This window comes from Monodelphis domestica, chromosome 7 (assembly GCF_027887165.1).
Source record: "Monodelphis domestica isolate mMonDom1 chromosome 7, mMonDom1.pri, whole genome shotgun sequence".
NCBI lineage: Eukaryota > Metazoa > Chordata > Mammalia > Didelphimorphia > Didelphidae > Monodelphis > Monodelphis domestica.
In genome coordinates, this window is record NC_077233.1 from 268,039,040 (window position 1) to 268,052,945 (window position 13,906).

The 13,906-nt window shown below is 31.6% G+C and overlaps 1 protein-coding gene across 2 annotated transcripts in view; it reads left to right on the top strand.

The window, feature by feature from the left end:
• The first annotated feature begins 3,148 nt into the window (after positions 1–3,148).
• CNTNAP4 (contactin associated protein family member 4) overlaps positions 3,149–13,906 on the top strand; it is a 677,206-nt gene continuing 666,448 nt past the window's right edge. The window contains exon 1 of one of the 2 annotated variants that reach the window (XM_007497949.3): positions 3,149–3,699. In XM_007497949.3, the coding sequence (XP_007498011.1) occupies positions 3,603–3,699 (97 nt within the window). In that variant the 5' untranslated portion in view covers positions 3,149–3,602. The remainder of the gene's footprint in view (positions 3,700–13,906) is intronic. The other variant, XM_007497950.3, reaches the window with a different exon arrangement.

The window sequence follows — 13,906 nt, forward strand, 5'->3', positions numbered from 1 at the left end:
AAATCAACTTGTCCAATATAGAACATATGATCTTTTCCCTCAAATTTATTTGCTTTGTCAATTTCTTTCTTTCTGTTGAGATCACCACCTTTCTTCTATTTAAGAGGTAAGCAATTTCTGCATCATCCTTAACTCTTTATTCTCATTCTTCCCATGTATAGACTAAATTGCCACATTGTGTTGCTTCTATTTAACAGCTTGGTCTCTGTCTCCATTGCACTTTTTTAATCATCCCCTTCTCTATACTCACCCAACAACCTTAGTTTATTCTCATCACTTCTTTCCTGAACTATTGCCATGATTTCCAAAAGTGTCTCCTAGGCTCAAGTAACTCCCTTCTTTATTCTTCGCCCAAATGCCAAGTTCTTTTTTCCTAAAGAACAAAACTGACTATGTCACTCATCTATTCAAAATATTTTCAGTAGCTCTCTATTACTGTGCAGTGGATAAAGGTCCAGACATAGAGAGTCAGGAAGACTTGATTTCAAATCCAGCCTTACATCCTCTCTGTGTGACCATGGGTAAATCATTTAACTTTTGCCTCAGTTTTATTTTCCTTTAAATGGGAATTCTCTGAGTTATGAGAATGAAAAGATATAATAAATGTAAAGAATCTAGCACAATGCCTGAACATCGAAAGTGCTATATAAATGCTAGCTATTATTATGGGGTATTAAATTCCTCCATATGTCATTTAAAGCCCTTGATAGTCTGGCTCCAATCTATCTTTTCAGACCTATTATACATTATTTTTAACCATATATATTATGGTTCATCAAAATTTGCTTCATGCCATTCCTCAAATGCATCTCTTGATCTTCTGTCTTCTTGCCTATGCTCCAGCTGTCCCCTGTGACTAGATTGCATCCTCTTCAGCTATGCTTCAAATCTCAGTAAAAGAGCCAATTTTCTGCAATCACCCTGGATTTTAATACCTATTTCCTCCCCAATCACCTTATTTTTATTATATATGTATATGTAAATACATTATATCCCTCAGCTAAAATGTTAGACCCCTGAGGGCAGGAACTATCTTAACATTTGTCTTTGTATTCCCAGAGCCCAGCAAAGTGCTTGGCATATAGTACATTCTTAATAAATGTTTGTTGATTGATTGATATAAAATTACCATACTTAATTATAAATTTATTTGCAATCCCTCTTCAAGTCTGAACTAGAAGTTGATCAGGCTGATTGAATGCCTACAAATTTTAATGAGTTACAGTCTTATTTGCATTCATATGCTATGATCAACACATAGTCTGAGCATCAATGGCAAGAGTTCAAAATCTCCAGGATATCTTGTTACTCTATCTTATTTCTGATATATGAAGAGCTACCAGAAAGACTATTAAAGTTGTTAACACCATTTTCTTGATCAAATGTAAATGCCCAAGTCTTCCACCAATGATTCAGGTGTTTTTCTGGATGTGCACAGTGGACGATTTAGAGTCTGAGTCTATTTGATTTCATGTAGTACACCAATAAACCTACCATGTGGGAAATAAGTTTCAGTTACTCGAAAGAGAAAACACACATTTCTTTATTCAGTTCTCTTTTCATTATGTAGCAATGCTTTTTAATTTAATACATTGCATATTTGAAGTCTTTTTTTTTCCAATATGTATCCCTGGGTCTTTGCGAAGACCTGTTTCCCAGATTTCAACATCACAGATGAAAGGCACATTTCTTAGTTCCTTATCTATCCCTGCAGTATTGAGTATACAACTGACATTCTCAAATCATTCATATTCTCATTTCCTCTGATTTTTCTTACTACTGTTGCACTCCATTTTTAATGGGGGGCTCATTTTAATGATTGAGATGTATTCCAATCTATAATCACTTGGGGGTGCCCAGAAGTGTCTGAGATCACATCAATAGGGGGGAAAGTATCAAGTGCTATCATTCCAAAGTATCTAAACACTCATTTAAAAGAGGTTATTCTACATGGAATGTTATTATTGCTAGAATGTTTTTTAAAAAAAGCACCAGGACTGGCTCTCTAGTGAGGATTTATTGAGGTAAGAAGGATAAGAATTATGCAGAATGAGAAGACAGAGCATTTTATAATCTGTATTAGTTGAAGGAACTGACAAACTGATGAAACTATGTGTGCACCAAAGTCCACTATATATTCTCTTTATAAGGGAAGGTACCAAAAAGAACTCTCATTTCTTCTCTATAACATCATTCTATTTATTTAGTATCCTCATTGTATAGTCAGGAAGTTGCTATGCATCTCTTATTTAATGGTTGGTGATAGGCTGTCAAACATCTCCACCATTTGGTTAGCACATAGAGGAGAATCATGATCACATTAACATTTCTATCAAACTTTTTTATCTTTTGACTGAATTTGCTTCTCCACCCATAAAACCTTTGAACATCTGTTTTTATATCATTGAATTCAACAAGTCTTTATTGAAAGGCACTCATTGTGAGGCAAAGAAAAATGGAATAGTCTAGAACTAAGGAACCTTGCATTTTTTGGAATTCTTTTACATTGTACTTCTATTTATATTTTCCCTTCCTGTAATTTTTTTTGCCTTTTAAAAATCTTTATTAAAAATTTGAGGGGAGCGTTTTTATATTTCCAGAGTAACCAGATATTTTAGAAATTTGCTTTGATCAAATTAAAGCTATTTTATTAAATCAAGTAGACATTCCCCATCCTGAAACAAAACAGCAAAAGTAGCAGCCAGGTCAATATTTTATGCTTTTAAAGATCTCTTCCAAGAATGACTCTATTCTCCTAACAGGAATTTATATAATAAAAAATGCTGACACTTCTTATATGAAGAAAACATTTTTAAAGCTCCCTAAACACTTTTTATTTTCCTTGAGGATAGTTAGATTCTTTTTTCCTAACTGAATCTTTTGAAGTGATACACAGGGCGGTTTTACCTGTATGCCACCAGAATTAACATTAAATATCTTCAGGATATAATGTATTGCTTTTCCAAGCTGCAGTACTTTGAAATACTCTGCCAATTAAAAGGAGGAAAGATGAAGATCAGCTACTGAATCAGGAATAGTTCATTCCTCCTCCCCAATCCTTTCCTCTCCCCACCCCCAAAGTGTTCATTATGATGAATGGAGCACAGAGGGAGCAAAAACAGCAGCGAGAGCCTATATCGATGCCAATGTGCAGGCTGCTGTATCTCATTGTCTGGCTTTCATCATAGACTCACATTTCCTACCTGTCACCACAAGGGGTGTCCAGGACACATTATGAACGTGAAGCTTCAGTAACCAAGCTGTACAGAGTAGTCTAGCAGTTTAGCCCTGAGTGATTCTGAGAAATTGGAAGAGAGATTTTTTTGCTGCTGCTCTTCAGGGATTGCTGCTGTCAGGGAGGGGTAGGGAATGGGGAGCAGGTTTGGAGGTGTGTATGCATGTTTGAGAGGATGCAGGGTGCATTTGACTGATCAGTCTGGGCTCTGAGAAGCCTTTAGTGAGAGAGAGAGAGAGAGAGGGAGAGAGAGAGGAAAAAAGGGAGAAGGAGAGAGACGAGGACGACGGAAGCAGAGAGAAGAGGAACAAAAATAGGACTGAAGAGAGCAGCTGCTTCCTAATACTCTGGTTCTTTGGGTGCCTCAATGAATATGAACATGGATTCTGTCACTGAAGCCTTCCTCAAGCTCCTGTTTCTGTTATCTATTCAAAATTGGAGCCCAGTAGTAGCAGGAAATGCATGTAAGTAAAACAAATGATTTTTAAAACTTCAGGCTATCTGAAAAACTTTGGGGTTAAGTATTTATTTTCTTAATTATTATTTTTGTTAGAAATTCAGAATATGTTCTGGAAATCAAATGCTTGTAAATCTTCTGTTTAAATGATAACCCTGAAAAAGAAATCTATTTACAATCACCACCACCACCACCACCACACCACCACCACCACCACAGATCTCTAGTCTAAAATATGCACTGTATTTTTATACTTTTTGTCTGTAGGCATGCTATTTACTCTGTTTCCTTTAAATATCCATTGAGAAATGTCAACTTCTAGTAAAATCTGAAATTAGCTTCTTAACCAGGTACTAGTATGCAAATGCCTTCATTTATTCCTTTTGGGGACTAGTGGATTTTGTCGGGATTATGTCCAATAGAAAATAACTGGCAGACTTTATAGTATACTGCACCAGCCAGGATGTTTAGCAGGTTATAATCTTGTAGACTGGTATTTGTCTGCATCCTTGGACTTATAGTTGGACACTAATAATTGATTTATTCTATAGATTAGGATAAAAACACATGTAAGAAAACCCAAACATTGGAGATTGAGCTTTGTTGGCTACAAAAGTATACTTGAGATAGGGGGTCTCATTTCTAGTAGTAAAAAGTTTTTCTTTTTTTTTTAATATAAAGGAAAGAAATTTAGCTGATAATCCAGGCCATGATGAAAATTACATTTTGGGGATGTACTTTTTGAGTCTGTCATCAAGTACCTTGTTTATTGATGATTTATGGTTATATTTATATAGATTAAGTGTAAACACTTTAAAAGCTCCCCTATTAGAATAACAGTGATATGAATTTAATCTAAAAAAATACTTTTCAGAAAAACTTGGCACAACTCAGTGTGTTAATTTTTTTTTAATTTTCAAAAAGTTAATTCAAGGTTTCTTTTTTAATCATTTGCAGTCCAAAGTAAGCCAAATATCCTCTTCCTTATTGAAATGTTAATAATCTCAAGACTAGGATTTTCAGTATCAATTTGCTCAAACCTTAAAATAATAAAAATATAATCATTCTTTTTTCTTTGAAATCCTAGTTCCCATAATTCTCTTTCACCCTCCCCCCAATGTGTGAGTGATTGGCTCTTTCAGGAAAGTGCTAGTAGGAATGCTCAGGAATTACATGACTGCAGTGTAGCCAGGGGACAGTTTTGGAGAAAGAACTAAACAGTTAACTAGTAAGTTTGGAGTAACTCAACATTTTACAATACTGACGATTTTGGGAAGGTACCACAAGGGGAGAATCATAAATGAAACTATGAGCACAAGACAATCACTTATAAGAAATTACCACAATGATCTTGTGTTGTCATTCAGTAATGGTAGCTCGTTCAATGCTCTAGTGTATATATCAGGGCAAAAAATGAACATTTAACTCTTGTAGGCAACTGCCATGGTATTTTTAAGACTCAAATTTAATTCTGGGAGTACTCCAGAAACTGGGAAACTTCATTTATTTACACATGATGATGACACTTGGGTCCCACCTTCATTGTCATTACATAGTCTGTTAAAAACTAAATGAATTGCTAAAAAAAGAAAAAAGGGAAAAAAGCAAAGCATTGCAGCATAGAACTGCCGAAGTATAACAAAGAAGTAAGGCACTAGAGGTCACTCTTACAATTTAAGAAACACGACTTCAAAAATAGTTCTTCCCTTTAAAGAAGTAGAAGCACCGTCCTGTCCTACCTTCCTTATAAGAGATGTGATTAGACTGTATTGACAAATGATTATCTTTGTTTCTCTGTCTCACTTTTTTTTATTACATATACAAGAGAACAAGACAAAAAAATTAGTAAAGTATCTCTCTCCTCTCTGTTTCTCTCAATTTTTTTTTATAAAGGAGTGATGCTCATCTCAATTTCTTAATGTAGAGGACAGATATCTTTTTGAAAAGGAACATGCCCCCAAACGTGCTTAGGTTTAGTCTCTTCTGGCTGTCCAAATAAAATAAAAAAGTATTTTTTCTCAGAAAGGAATGTAATTTACTTATCTTGGTTTGAATACATTTATGGGAGCTGTATTAAGTCTAGCCATTAAAACTTATACTATAATGATCAAAGTTTGAACTATTTAGTCACCATGTACATCTAGATGTTAATAAGTGTTCTTACAGCACCAGGAATGCTACTAAATATTATTTTAGCTACAAAAGTGAACATAGTAATTAAATTTAATTTTACATTATTTGTAGCAGTGATTATGATAAGCAAATCTATTAGGACACTGTAAATCAGCTCATTTGGACTAATTATCTTTTATCCTGTATGTTTTGAAGGTGATTGTTGAGGGAGGCCAAAGTAAAAGCTAAAAATATCTAGACTTTGGAAAATTCAGTTTTAAAACTTTTTAAAAGTAAGTTCATTGAGCAATTTTAATTTTTTTCTGAATTGAGGGTTTCTAACTTATAATAACAATAAAGTTTTACCATCAAGGAGAGAATTTTGCAAAAGAATAGATAACAAAATGATCTATATTTTAAAAACATACAAAATCCTGCTTTGGGGAAGAAAATTATTTAGCAAGTTAAATAATTCTTATATCATCCATAAGGAGTGCTATCTATCTATCTATCTATCTATCTATCTATCTATCTATCTATCTATCTATCTCCATATATATTCTCAGACCACATTAAAGAAAGTATGTCAAATATAATAGTATATGTTCACCTACCTGATAGCTATGGAAAATGGGTAGTTCTACATACATGTGTGCATTGGTATATGTGTATATTTTTATCTACATACTTACATTTATGCATAAAAGAGTTTATAGAGCAAATTGAGTATAAATGAACTCCTGAATGACAGTCATGCATGCCTATCTTTCCATCTATACATCCATAAATATATATATATATATATATATAAAACATATAATATGTAAATTCAGATGTATTTATACCTCACTGTAAATTTCCTTTGATGCTATTCACATATGCACATATATGCATGTGTATACAAGCATGGATGTGTGTTTTCATGGATGTCTATGTGCACCCATACATAGGCACACATACAACATGAATCCAGTTGTTATATGTGTAGACATGAAAATGTACATAAAAATGGACCAGCTATGCTATTCTATGTAGGCATGCATGTATACATATGTATATCTTTAATAATGGATTATAAAATCCTGCCAAGCAAATATGGGTATATATGCGAATTTATATATACAGAATCAAAGAAAGTTTCCCTTCAAATATTTTGTTTTTCTCTTTGTGAATACATTGCTGTTTCTGCTGTTGTTTTTCTTACTGTATTTACAGATGTTTCTCTCTGAGTAAATCAATCACCCACTCTCAAAAATAGCCTGTGGACTGCTTATGTAAAACTAGGTCACAAGAAATGATGTCACAGGGGTAAAGGGTGAAATTTTCCTCAATAATTTTGCTACTCTGTAATTATGCACATTTTATTAAAATGTAAACTAATCTGATTAGTCTAGTGGAATAAATTAAGTTAAAAGGCTTTTGGAGGATAGACAAAAAGTACATTCTATATTTAAAATTACAATATTCATGTCTATTTTTTACAAATTTTTCTTACTGTCATTTTTAAGATAAAATATGATGATAGATTGTTTTAAGTTAACTGTAGTAACATAATTTAAAAGCAATGAACCAAGCAACCAGTTTTCTCTTTTGAACTTTTTATACTTGGCCAACACTATTGATTTCTATTATCTGAGAAAAATTATATCCTATAGATAAATCCTGCATCCAGGGACTCAGTTGGAGAAGTTGTGATACAAGATTGTGGCTCTATTGTATTTGTTAGAGAGATAACACCCCTTCTGATCCATGTCCATGTATGTCAACACCAAATATTACTGGATAGACTGTGAAGATAAGACTAATACCTAACATCTATTTTAAAACCAGTCATCATTCTCTTTATCTTTCATAAAATTTAAGATTGTTAATTTTGGACATCACCAAGCACAGAAAGAACAGACTGTAAATAATGGAAGAATTTTAAAAATCCATTGATTAATATTTATAGCTACTATTTGGTCAGATGTGATCTTTAGTAGTATGTTCTATCAGTAATTGACACTGTCATTAGGATGATTTAAATTTTTCTTAGATTTAAAATGAAGAATATGGGGTAGTGGATAGAGAGATAGACAATATTGGGAATAGTTTTGTATAAGTCTTCTCTTACATATATATTGACTATGGGACCCCAACCAAGTCTCTTAAGCTGTCAATGACCAACACAGCAAATGTCCTAAGTTCAACCAAAAAGATATTAATCTTCATTAACAGAAAAATGTTTCCTTATCTACAATGCCTATGTCTATGTAATCAAAAAAGTCTAAATATGTGTGCATCTATATGTATGTACACATATCTATCCATCCAAACATACATACATACATATATATATGCATGCATTTATGCATAACTGTGTTGAGAAATTGCCATATTTTGTGAACTTGGATATCAGGATAAAATGCAATTGTGAATATCCAATTTATCATTAAATATTTATATCATTTCATTTAAGGCTTCTCAATAAATGTGGATTAGGTTGAAAATGTTTTATATCATAGATATTTGATTGATTATTAATGAATATTCTATTTGCCATTGTTTTTGCTTCTTGTTGAATTATTGGGTCATGCATGTCTAAAGTTCTGAAAATCTTAAAACTATGATCTTATAGAATTAAATATTACATTATATTTCTAAGAGTTGCCATTAGTTACATTCTGCCTACATTGCAACTTTTATCATAAAATTTTATCTAGGAAAATCCCTTACAACAGACTTTAAAAGGGTTGAATATTTTAAAAAGCATTTTATACTACTATCATTTCATTTAAGTAACTATTTCAGTAATCTGGTAAAGTTTTCAGTATGTAATACTACAAGTAAACCTCATAAACTTTTTTTATGATTCAGGCCAAATTTCATTGGAAAAAATTACTGTGTCAAAAAGTAATTCTGAGCTCAAGACAACTGTGTATTTATTTCAAGTAATAAAAAATATTTTAAAAATTTGACTATGACAAATACCTAGAGTTGATCCATTGAATATAATGTAATGAAATTTAACCTCCACAGATGAATTTAAAACATGCCAAATTGAGTAAGGCATATTGATTGTATTCCTTATAAAATCATTTCTTTATGGTCATCTCAGCTTTTAAAAATTAGTTTTTATCATCAATTGGCAGTTTTCCTGAATGTCTCCCATTTCTCTCATTTATAATTGTTTTTCTCTTTTAGATTAAACAGTTACCCAAATTGATGTATAATAGAGTAATAAACTTTAACATATGAAATAGTGGATGAATAGGGAGTTACCATATAGCCTAAAGTTAACTGAAATTTAATCCACAGAGTCATTATCATATATCTCTTACATTTCTTTGTTTTTCTTTCTAAAAATGTTAAGTATAGATATACACAAAAGGGATAAAATCAATACAAGAAGTATGAAAAAGAACTATGTCCATCTACCATACATTAACTCCATATATTCCAATATAGTTTCAGATTTTATTGAGGAAATGTATAAATGAACTTGAGGATTTTAATTAGTAAAGCACTGGATAATACTACTCTTACTTAGTCATTACTTAGTTTAAAATGTTTACGCAGAGTTGATATTCTTTTGTTTTCATAATTTACTTTCTCAAAAATCTTCAAATAGTTTCAAGAAGAGTTACATATGAGTTAACTAACAGTTAGATAATTATGGGTTCTGGATGAATTAGTTTAACTCATTCAAACAAGGAAATAGCTTGTGGCAAGGACACCTTTGCATAGCATATAAGGATAATTAATGGCCATGGATGATTACTGAATTTTCACTTTTAGAAATACATACTACCATTCATAGGACTTAATTCTAATAAAGAATCCACCATTAATTGAACAAAACAAAAAACACTGTGGACTGTGTTTTTTTTTTTTTAATATTTTCCTATGTTAACTAATCAGAAGAACCCTGAATAGAAGATAAAAGTCTGCCTTGTTTCAGATTTCACTTGGGGAAAAAAGGAAAAAAAAACATAGGAAGTTGATGAGAATTGCATACATTTTCATTAGTTATATTAGAAATACAAACTTCAGTTGATTCTGATGAAGAGTGGGTTAAGTAGAAAGTTAATGTGATGGATGCACTTTTCAAATAAGAAACATATTTCAAGTAAAAGACTATACTTAGAAACTACAAGGGTTAAAAATGTAAACATGAACATTTTGAAGATCCAGAGATTGGTGGGAAATAGCTAGTATATGAAATGATTTTTTTTCAGTCCTCAGAAACTATAGGTTTAATTTTATATTAGCTAAGTGAGAATTGCCCTTTTAGACTCCTCTTGTCTGATGCTTTTTGGCCATGGATGATGTATTTAGTACAAGTAGAGTTCTTTCATGTGATTAAATTTTTTTAATTGCTTTGAATGCCCTAACAGGAACACAGTAGATATTTTAGATCTAAAATAACAACTTTTCTAAAGTCTAACTACATTTTGCCTTCATTGAGAGGTTAGTTATGGAATTATGATTGTCCTGCCTGGGTATTGTTTTATCCTGTATTTTAATAACTTATTTTCTTATTTGTTAAAATGGTGTTTTCTTTAATTTTTCAAATGATATTTTTAAAAATACTGTCTGTCTCAATACACCCATTAAAAAAGGAATGATAGCCATCCATACCTAACTTGACAAAACATAGCTTATAAAACAATTTTTCACATTAGCCATGCCTAAAATTGAATATCTTTTTCTGGATTCTAAGTTTATCTTCTCTGTCATGAGGTGAGTTGCTTGTTTCATTTTCAATATTTTTGACTCACTCATACTTTCTTTCTACCCTAAATACAGACAAATTGGTGGAACTGAAATGGCAAAAGTTAGTATGCCATCCTATAGGAAATCCACTTCTGGAATGCACAATTTTGGGTAAATCTCAAGAAAGCTGAAATCCTGCTTTTCCAGTGATTCCTGGGTTTCTGGTAGATACAAAAGCATCATCAAATAACACTCAGTAATCTTTTCACATTAGCCTAGTCATAGGTAACTGTAGTAAAACCGATATTCTGGAGAGAAATAGAGCATGCCTTTTGTTTTTTTCACAATGAATTCTCTTCATGGTTCATGAGAAACAGTTACTCTAGTAATAAAATGGGAAAAGTGGCATAAAACAGGAGGTAAAAATGATCCTGTTTATGTTCCAGTTAATGAGTACTTTCAGTGCAATAATTTGAAAAGTGATTGAAGCCTGGAAACTTTTGACATTTTAAGTAGTTTTAAATTAGTAACTACAGAATTATTATTTAAATACCATACCTATTTAATAGAGCAATGATGAAAACTACCTCTAGGGTTTTAAATCACAGAGGAAAAGAAAAAAAAGTATAAAATATATCAGCTGGGTTGTAGCTCTAATTACTTTTTTTATTAAGTATGTCTCATTACTTGGTAGTATTCTATAATAAGATATTGCTTATTTCTAACTCACAGAATAGGTATTTGTTTCTGTAACCTCCTGTGTAATGAAGAAATGGAAATGGGTAAAATTAAGACTTTTAAAATGAGATTTTAAGGGATAAAATATTAAGAGCAGCAGGTCAAATATTTAAATTTATCTGTATTGCTAAGTCATATTCATTATAGTTTCACAGCAAATATAACTTACATTTATATTTTTGACATCAGATAGTAATATCCAGAGGAACATTTTGAAATCATCATTTATTTTGTAGGCAATTTTTACAGTTTGCTACTGGATGAATGTGAATAATTTTCTAATCTAGTGTACTAAATGGTCTTAGGTAGGTCACTTGAACTATTTGACTGAATCTGAAAATACTTGTTATTTTAGCATTAATTAGAGATTGTTGCCAAAGATCTTCATTGTCTTTATCTTGTTGGAGTCCATTGCATTTGCAGTGACATCTTGGCTGAATCCTTAAGAGATTTTTTAATTAACATCACCTATTTCCTTAGGTAGTACTCAAATTGTGAAACAAGAGAATACTAGGCTCTGCTGGTCTATACGTCTCCTTAGTTATCAATTACTAGACACCTGAATATCAAGAAATACCAGATAAATTTCCCATTCAGGGAGAGCATACTATTGGAGTGAGGAGCTAATTGAAGACTTGTTTTATGAGCTAGGGGTCAAAGATATTGTACTGTAAGCCACCAATAAGCAGCATAAGTTTGTCTGCTCCTTGGTAGTGATTTCAGAATAGTCCCCAGCCTGGGTTTTTGGCAGAGTGAGAAACTGAGTGATGAAAGATGCCTGTTGTTGAATTGTTTAGATTCTGCTAAACTAGAAGAATAACATCATTTCATCACCATCTCTTGATAATTCATTTTCTAGTAAAGTACAATACAAGTGCCAAGAACACTCCACACTTTACTGTTATTCTAGATGACCTTTGTAAGTCAGTCTCTTCACCAGGAAATAAAGTCTAAATTAATTCTTTTAAAGGACTTGCTTTATAGACACAACAGGTACAGAGGAGCAGCAATTATTTTAGTTATGAGGGCAACTTAATTTGAGAGAGGTACTTTAGACAGAGTTTGGCAGGTAAGAGTTTAAGGATCTTCCATTCTTCTTAAATTTAACTGATAAAGGAAAGGCATATGCATAAATATGCATACATCTACATGCCAATGTGTATACACACACATGCATATACTAGAAACCTATTTTAAAACTTGATGATTCTTAAACATTTTAAACATTCCAAAATATGTTTATATTTTCTAGGTTTCATATTGTGTGAAGGAAGGATGCAAATAGCAACAGGAACAATATAAAACTTGGAATAAAAAGTGCTGACTTAAAGTTACAAGTATGCCACTTACTAAATAGACAATTTCCTTAATTTTCCCAATCTTCAGTATCTCTAAAATGAAATGGTTGACTAGCTGACCTGTAATCTATTTTTTGGCCTGAATGATATTTCTATATGTGAATTTTTAAGTACATTTATAAAGTTGACTCATTATATGATAAAATTTAGAAATGTCACATTTTCTTAGGTTTGTACACAGTAAAAATAACCAAAAAATGATTTAAAAAAAACACTTTCTTCAATGCAGACTTAGAAGCCCCCAAATTTGGTTCTCTTTGATAGACATATAACAGCTTAAGTTTGTGTGTTTTTTGTTGTTGTTGTTGTTCAATCAGTCAATTGTCTAGTACTACACTATGATTGTTTAATTCTGATAAGAAATCTTTAGATAATTTGAAATAGAATGAAGTATCATAGCTTATAAATTAAATACGAAGTTGGAACAAAAAGATGATTAATTTAAAATCCAAAATATATAACTTAAATGATTCTTTTAAAATTGAAAACATTCTGTAAGATTTTTTAATAGATCATGATGAACTCTGGCCAGGTATCACAGTTTAAAATATTAACAGATACCATATTATCTATGTGAATTAGAATGTACACATATTTTATATTAAATTTCAATAGTGTTTTGTCTTTTCTGCATTGTCTTCTGTACCTTAAGATAAGCTTAAACAATTTAGACTCATTGGTACAAATTGGGTAGGTTTTTCTCCCACCTTGTCCTCCTCCAACCCCAACAATGACTAGTTTAGGAAAAATCTTCTAAAACATTTCCTCTATTCTTTTATTCCTTTGTGACTAATAGAATAAAGTTCTCATCACTGGTTTTGTATGGAGTCCACTCATGGATTATTTTTTGATTGAGTACAATAATTATATTAAATAGAACTTAGTTGGATCATAATTCTTATATATTACCAATATCTACATTAACTCACTTTCTGTAAAGTAGGAGTCATTTTAGAAAGTTGGAACATTCTGATTTGACAAGTCCATTGGATCTGATATTTGATAGAATGAGCAAATTGAATGGTATAACACAACAATTATATTGAATTGCAATATAAATTTTAAACATCATTTTATCATCTCTAAGTAATCTTTTCTGAAAAAATAAATCTTGTATTGAAAGTGTTATTGAACCAATCAAAACCTGATTTCAGTAGGTAATTCTTATGCATTTTATGGGAGATATTTGTGGTACTGTAATTTTGATTTTCAATTCCATCCATCTATCTATCTTTTATCATTCATTTGCCTAAGTTTCCACATCCTTAAAATATGGGTAATAATAGCACTTACCTTCAAGGATATTGTGAG